At 36.7% G+C, this 8,693-nt stretch overlaps 1 protein-coding gene across 28 annotated transcripts in view; it reads right to left on the bottom strand.

Moving 5' to 3' along the window:
- The window catches only part of EPB41L3 (erythrocyte membrane protein band 4.1-like 3), a 225,299-nt gene that overhangs the window by 50,039 nt on the left and 166,567 nt on the right, over positions 1–8,693 (bottom strand). For all 28 annotated transcript variants that reach the window (XM_015562691.1, XM_015562685.1, XM_015562689.1 and 25 more), the window contains exons 4-5: positions 3,158–3,262; positions 1,448–1,490 (exon numbers count right to left, since the gene is read on the bottom strand). In XM_015562691.1, coding sequence (XP_015418177.1) covers positions 1,448–1,490; positions 3,158–3,262 — 148 coding nt within the window. The remainder of the gene's footprint in view (positions 1–1,447; positions 1,491–3,157; positions 3,263–8,693) is intronic.

The raw sequence follows: 8,693 nt of genomic DNA, 5'->3' as shown, positions 1-8,693 counted from the left end.
AAAAAAATAAATAAAAATAAATTAAAAAAACATTTTGGGGAGAACTGAAGAAATTGAAATATGAATTGGTATTAGATGAAATGAATTATTTTAAATTTGGTTAGTGTGACAATGGTATTAATAAAAAATATTTTTATTCCTTAAAAATAAATAAATAAATAGATAAATATATCAGTCAATGATTTCACACAAGATTATTAAACTTTTATATTATAATAATAAAAAATATGATTTGTTTCATTAATGTCTCACTAATGAAAGCTAAGACATATTTATTCTGCTTCATTCTATGTAATAGCTGTTTAGTATTTAAAGGTATGGGTATTCCCTGAGTTAATAATTTCTTCATAAATGGATAAATTATGTTGGTTCTAGTTTTCTGCTATTACAAATTATATTCTAATGAACTTTCATACAGTACATGCATTTTCCTCGCTTCTGCATATGTTGAATAAATTTCTATAAATAAAATTAGGGGGCTAAAGAGTAAGCGCATTTTAAATTTTATAAAGACTTTCAAAAAGCGCCTTCTGAAAAAGGTGTACCAATTTGTATTTGTACAAATTGGGTTACATATTGCCAGTGCAAGGTATTATTATTATTATTATTATTATTTTAAATATATTTTTATTGATTTCAGGGAGAAAGGAAGAGGAAGAGAGAGAACATCAATGATAAGACAGAATCATTGACTGGCTGCCTCCTGCATGCCCCCTACTAGGGATTGAGCTCACAACCTGGGCATATGCCCTTGGCCACAATTGAATCTGGGACCCTTCAGTCTGTAGGCCGACACTCTATCCACTGAGCCAAATGGGCTAGGGCGCAAGGTATCATTAAACTTTAAAAATCTCTTGTTACTCTGAATAGGTGAACTGTGCCTCATTTTAATTTGCATTTAATTGTTAGTAAGATTTAACACATTTTTAATAGGTATTAGCTACTTGTATTTCAATTTTTTGAGTTGCTCATGCAATGGTTTTATCCACTAAGTAATATGCATTTCTCACCTTGTCTTTAGGGACTAAGAAAAGAGGTTGTCACCACACAATAAACTTTAGTCTCACTTGTTATTCCATTTCTAAATTATTAAATGACTATTACTTTTGCTTCACTTTTAATAATAAAGTTTGGAACAGTAATAATTAAGTTGGGAACTTTTAAATGGTTAAGTACCAATTGGAGCATCACTTGATTAAATCCCATTTCACATCTGTGTACAGGCAAGGGAATAAGTCAAAAGTCATAGTTATTTTATTCCTGAGTTGTGATAATCAAAAATATGATCTGAGCTAGACTAACCTGCCAAAGATAAAATTTGAGATTTTATTCTGTTTTTCAAAACACTGTATTCACACCAGCCATGTGAGTATGCGCTACCAATTCAGACAACCCCACTCTTAGAAAATCTTCACATTTTCACATATAATAATCCAAAAGAACTTACTTCGAATCTGTTTTTTAATTTCCTTAGCAGGGTCCAACCAATTCTGAAAAGGAAACGATAGCTTGAATTTGAATCAGAGAAGAGTAAACATGACTTAATGTTGACCCAGCAGGGACACCCACTCGGCGTATTTGAGAGTGAGTGGCTGCTGGAAGGCCCTCCACGCTGGGCCCCTCCCCCACATCTGCTGCCCCTTTGCCAGGTCCTGCGAGGGTCCAGGCACTGGTCTAGTGAAAAAAAATGTGGTGTCCACAATTCACTCTAACAACATTCTTTTCTTTTATAATCAATGACTTCAGGGACTCAAGCTAGCAGAGAAACAGAGTAGATAAAAACCCAAAACAAAAACCAGTGGATTTTATGTTCAAACAAATTACTAGAATAAACTAAAGATACATGTAATTTGACACAATGTTATCCTAGCCATTCAGTCCCACACAGTGACTTCTGTGATTACAAATTCTCAGGCACCTACTTAGAAAATGTTCCTAACAAATGAACGCTTGCTTGAGATGTAAGAGTTTCCTCATCAGAACACTCGGATGTTTACTAGTGAAGTTAGACATTGTACACTGAATCCAGGAGATATGATTCACTGCACACCACCGAAACATGTAACATCTGTGAACAAAATGTCTGTGACTCAGTTTCTACACCAATACAATGGAAACAATTTCTTTTCCCATGTTTTCCAGGTAGTTGTGGGGATTCATGAAGTAAATCTCTGAAGAGACTTCATTATCGATACTAGTAAAAGGGTAATATGTTAATTATATCAGGAGACCTCCTGGACAAAGCCATGGTGGCGGGGCTGAAGCAGAGGCGGTTGGGGCGATCAGGCCAGGAGGGGAAGGCAGTTGGGGACGAGCAGGCTGGAAGTGGGGGAAAGATGGGTGTGAGCAAGCTGGCAGGGGAAGCAGTTGGGGGAGAGCAGGCAGGCAGGCAAAGTGGTTAGGGGCGATCAGGCAGGCAGGCAGGTGAGCGGTTAGGAGCCAGGGGCAAGATCAGGCCTAAACCGGCAATTGGACATCCCCCAAGGGGTTCCAGATTGCAGGCTGGAATGAGGGACAACCCTCCCACCCCCGTGCATGAATTTTTGGCAGTCAGACATCCCCTGAGGGGTCCCAGGGTGCAGGCCGGGCTGAGGGACACCCTCCCTGCATGAATTTTGTGCACCGGGACACTAGTTCAGGTATAAGAGAGTAGAGTCTACAGAGATATTGCATTAAACATTAAATACCTACTAACTACATGAGACAAGTGTCAGGTCAGCCAACAACTCATCTCATATTATGATTTGGCAAGAATAGGAAAGCATAATAAGATGAATTAGGAATAGGAGAGCAGCCTTGAGCATGGTTTCTGTATAAGTATCAATGTATTTGATTTTCATTGGCTCATATATCAGGTGATATATACTGAAATATATCATCACAAAAAAGCAACATATAAAATGCTTTCCTGGAACCATAAACAACTGAAGAGAAACATAGTTTTATGGTTTCCACAATATTCGAGATTAAAGGGAGCAGTTAATAATTTCCTTTAAGAAGAAATAAGGTGATCAGTCACATTTAGGGACTCACAGTAGTAAATGTGGGAGTTTGAGGACAGGTAGGGGAGATTTACCAACTCAATTCTAGTTCATTTCCTGGTAGTAATGAGCAGGAGCTCAAGCCCTAGTATTTTGTACTGCTTTTAGTTACTCACCTTCTGGTTTTCAGTATCTCGATACGTGAGCCCAAAGTAGTCTTTTTCTAGCAAGTTCAGATGTTCACATACTTTATCAAACAGCACTTGGCCTCTGGAGCGTTTCTATGGGAAACAGAACATAAAGAGAAGTCAACACACTCAACCAAGTTCCCTCAACTGCCATGAATAAAAAGAGGCAAATTTTAAAATCCTGCTTGCTGTAACTATACAGTAAGTGATGGATGGAGGACCAAGTGTGATCACACGTGACCATCTCCTTTTTCACTAGGACAAAGGCTCAGTTAAGTGGACCTACACCTGCAACAGCCTGTCCCTACAATAAACAAGAAATCAACACGGTCCCTGAGTAAGTACAGCTAACCTGCAGATAATTTCTAACAGAAGTAGCTGGGAATGATGTGGTGCTTGGAGGCCCCAAATATCTTGTGAAATATAAAAATCCCAACAGTAAAGGAGAGTATTCAAGGACCAACAAAAGCCATGTTTCAACAAACCCAAACTTAATTCCCGTATTACCAGATTCTGAGCCTGAGAAGAATGAACCCTATTCCTTGTCTTAGACCTCCCCTTAAAACTTTCCCTATCAATCCTTACTTAAAAATTATAGCTATGAATCCAAAGCCTGTCACACTAACTTCATTAGTTTATTTTTGTTTGTTGTGTTTTTTTTTGCTACAAACCTCAGTTTTGTATTACAGTATTCAATATTCTCCTAATTTGAGAAACATTCTTCCTACTCAACATAACAAAATGTCCATTATATATAAAGGTTTTAGTTATCATTTATAAATAAAAGATATAAATGTATAGGTTATATTTTTGGCCATTAAGCAGACGTTTAGAGAAAGGAAAAAAGTAGTCATATGGGGGAGGAAATCCATCAGTTTAATTTACTGTGATACACAATTTCCATGTTCATCTAATCCTTCACAGGTCTTTTAACATGGCCTTGGATTTTAAAATGAATTAACTGGCAACAATTAAGCTAAACTATTTTTTTGTGTGTGTAGTACCAAGATTTCTAATCTAATACATTAAGCATATTTGTCTTTAAGATTTAATGTACTGACAATGACAAATATGAAAATTGATCAACAAAGTACATGCCAAAATAATAAGTACTCAGAGACCTCTAAGTGGTGTGCATTACTATGGAACCATAATTATATTGGAAATTAATTACTCAGTCCCCTCAAACATAACTATTTAGAAAAAAGGATACATTTATGACAGAAAAGTAAAGCTTTAATTGTAGCTTGCTAAATAGTCAATGATGTATTTGAAGAAAGATTAACCATGTATGAAAAAGGATACATTTATGACAGAAAAGTAAAGCTTTAATTGTAGCTTGCTAAATAGTCAATGATGTATTTGAAGAAAGGTTAACCACGTATGAAAATAAATTATATGTTAGCAAAACTACATAACATTATTCAATGGATAGAAATCAGTGGGATGATAATGAAATGCTGCTCACTGGTTTTAATCTTGTTTATAGATAATAGCATATTAATTCTGAATAATGCTCAGCAATTTATAAAGTTTTTACAAAAAAATTGGTTCTTCCAATGCTTCTATTAGTATTATCTCCAGTTACCAGATAAGAACACAGAGATCCAGAGACGTTAGATGAGGGAGGCAGTTTTAAACAGGTAGCTCTGGGTTTGAGTGTTCATTATGTCTCTTGCAGGTATGTGAACTTCTCTGTTTTACCTTCTGAAAGATGTGTATGATACTGCCTACTTTTTTGAAATTATTGACATTAAAATAAAATAATGTACTCAAATTTGGTCCAGTGATAGGACATATCAAGCACTCCACACACATCAGCTGACTGACAGATGGCAGAGCATGCAATGTAGAACTAGGCGTTTTTGCTGTAGGAGCACATATATCACTTCTTATGGTGTCAATGCACCCTTTCTTTAGCTATCAATTTCCTGCTTACTACTTAATTTGCTTTAGCTAGACCACAATATTTACACATACACCGCACAAATACACATCAGTGTCTGGCCAAAGTACTTTCTCAATGAGTAAAAACAAACACAACAAACACAAATAAATACACATTTCTCCCATCTCCTCTGACCCAGCAGACCACAGCCAGGCCCTCACTGGAGGACTTTTTTTTTTTAATGTCATCAGCTGCCTTGGGCATTGTTTTCATTAGCTATCTTCTGGCTGCTGTGTTGTTCCTTTTGTCTAACAGGTGACATTGATTAGATCAAGCACAGACCGCTATTCTATGTGGCTCTTAGTTTTCTGGCTTCTCACAATTTGATTTCTATTAATGACTCATAGCTACCTCTTGACTAGAATAGATTTTTGTCTTACTGAATATTTTAAACACTTTTCCTGAATATGTACTTATTATTTTGGCATGCACAGTTTATCCATTTTCATATCTGTCACTGTTAATACATTAAATCTTAAGACCAATTCTTAAGGCAATCTCTTAGTGGTGCATTCTTCATATCAAAGATGTTTTTTGATGGCTGTATGTAAACAATGAAATTCCTATCTGCTAAATATCACCACCACAATCAAGCAGCTAGCTGGATGACATTAGAAAAGCCTTTTAACAAATTGCGGGCGGATCACGAGCATTCTCGTGTTTTCATATTACACAATGTTTTACGTAAATTTTGAAGGCATGCCTTAAAATTGAATACCCATTGCATTTTGAAGTTATTACATGTTCTTACAAGCTAATATCTTTTTGAAGTATGATACTTTGTAAAACCTTTTTTGTACTCGTTCAATAAAACTTATCTAGTCACTGGGTCAAGTTAGCAATAAAACTGGGGCGCAATGTGTTAAGATATTTGGGCCTTTATTTTCTCATTCTTGCGTGAGGATATAAGACTCGATGGAGCAAGATGATCATGAGCTTGAGGCTATTCTGGCTCCCTTTGCTCATGGCAAACATTACCAGAGGCAGCTTCAGGACCCTTCTGCACACTGTGATGAGAAAGATGCTGCCAGTGAATGGTAGACAGGGAACTGGGACTGTTTTCCAGCCCTGGCCTGGATCCCTTCTGCAATCATTCCCTACTTCAAGTCACTCATCTGTACTTGTTATCACCTAAAGATACACATGTACGTCAACAACTAACATATGACTAAAGCAAACATTCATACTGGTTCCCAAATAAATGACGTTCATTAAGTGATCAACTCTAGGAACCTATTGTCTTTATACAGCCGTAATGAGTGAAAAATTGAGTAGGTTTTAAAATTGACAGAGGTATTCTAAATCAATGAATAATTTACCTAACCTGGAGTAGACTAACATTTAAAAAAATAAACGTATTTTTATTGATTCCAGAGAGAGGAAGGGAGAGGGAGAGAAACATTAATGATGAGAGAGAATCATTGATTAGCTGGCTCCCACATGCCACCCACTGGGGACTGGGCCTGCAACCCAGGCATGTGTTCAGGCAAGGAATTGAACCTTGACCTCCTGGTTCATGGGTCAGTGCTCAACCACTGAGCCACACCAGCCTGGCTAGACAAACATTTTTTAGGTTTGTTTGCTGTTTCTTTCAAGTTTTTTAGACATGCCTCTGACTCAAAGGCACTTGCAGTTCATGGAATTATATTCACTATTAACACTCAAACCTGAAAGGTTGTTTTTCCCTTTCCAAGATAACCAAACAATGGTGGACTGTCTTCTTTGCACCCTCTTTATTGAAAAATTGCATTTATGTTTCTGATAGAGTAAATGAGGTTACTGCAGCCCAGCAATCTGGAAGGCCTTATATATCCTAAGAATAATAAACTCAGCAAATTTAAACAACTTTCATTTTTAATTATTTTAATTTGCTCTTTATTTTAAATGAAAAAAATTCCAAGTTGACTTATGAAGTTATTGGGTGTTAAAAGCAGTACATCAAAAGAGAAAAAGTTTAAGGTTATAAAAGACAAGCCACAGACTAGGAGGAAATATTTGCAAATACATGTATGATAAAGGACTGGTATCCAGAATACACAAGAAACTCTTAAAATTCAATGATAAGAAAACAACCACATTTAAAAATGGGCAAAAGATCTGAATACACACCTCACCAAAGGAGATGTCAAATAAGCACATGAAAAGTTATGTTCCACATCAGCCCTCGCCAAATAGTTCAGTTGGTTAGCAGTGGTTCTCCACCTTCTGGCCCTTTAAATACAGTTCCTCATCTTGAGACCCAACCATAAAATTATTTTCATTGCTACTTCATAACTGTAATGTTGCTACCTTTATGAATTGTAATGTAAATATCTGATATGCAGGATGGTCTTAGGCGACCCCTGTGAAGCTTCGTTCGACCGCCTAAGGGGTCGTGAACCACAGGTTGAGAACCACTGTGTTAGAGTATCATCCTGATACATCAAGACTGCTGGTTCCGTCTCCAGTGAGGGCACATACAAGAAGCAACCAGCAAATGCATAAATAAATGGAACAAATCAATGTTTCTCTCTCCGTGTCTCTCTCTTCCTTCCCTTCCTCTCTCTAAAATCAATAAATTAAACAATTAAAAACAGATGTTCCAACATCATATGTTCGTTCGACCGCCTAAGGGGTCGCGACCCACAGGTTGAGAACCACTGTGTTAGAGCATCATCCTGATACATCAAGGCTGCTGGTTCCGTCTCCAGTGAGGGCACATACAAGAAGCAACCAGCAAATGCATAAATAAATGGAACAACAAATCAATGTTTCTCTCTCCACGTCTCTCTCTTCCTTCCCTTCCTCTCTCTAAAATCAATAAATTAAGCAATTAAAAAAAGATGTTCCAACATCATATGTTATTGGAAAAATTGCAATTAAAACAAGATACCCTATTAAATGGCTAAAATTCAAAATATAAACACCACCAAATACTGACAAAGATGTGGAGGAACAGAAACTTTTATTCCTTGCTGGTGGAAATAAAAGTGGCTGGTGGTGCAGCCATTTTGGAAGTCAGTTTAGGAGTTTCTTACAAAATTAAACACACTCTTCTATATGACCTAACCATCAAGTTCTTTGATATTTACACAAAAGAGTTGAAAATTTATGTACATAGAAAAAACCTGTACACGAATGTTTATAGCAATTTTATTCAACATGTCAAAACATCGATGCAATTAAGATGTCCTTCATTAGGTGAATGGATAAATAAATTGAGGTACATCCAGACAATGGAATATTACCTAGCACAAAAATGAAATGACCTATCAAGCCATGAAAAGACATGGAGGGACCTCAAATGCAGATTACTAAATGAAAGATGCCAATCTGAAGAGGCTACAAACTGTACGATTCCAACTATATGACATTCTGGAAAAGGCAGAACTATGGAGACAATAGGAAGATCAATGGTTGGTAGGATTACGTGGAGAAGGAGGGATGAATAGACGAAGCACGGAGAATTTTTAGGACAGTAAAACTACTTAGCATGATACCATAATGGTGGATACATGTCATTATATATTTGTCAAAATCCCCACAGAATGTACCACACAAAGAGTGAACCCAAATGTAAACTATGGACTTCAGTTA

This window comes from Myotis davidii, unplaced genomic scaffold (assembly GCF_000327345.1).
Source record: "Myotis davidii unplaced genomic scaffold, ASM32734v1 scaffold96, whole genome shotgun sequence".
Classification (NCBI taxonomy): domain Eukaryota; kingdom Metazoa; phylum Chordata; class Mammalia; order Chiroptera; family Vespertilionidae; genus Myotis; species Myotis davidii.
This window is presented reverse-complemented; position numbering and strand designations above follow the sequence as displayed.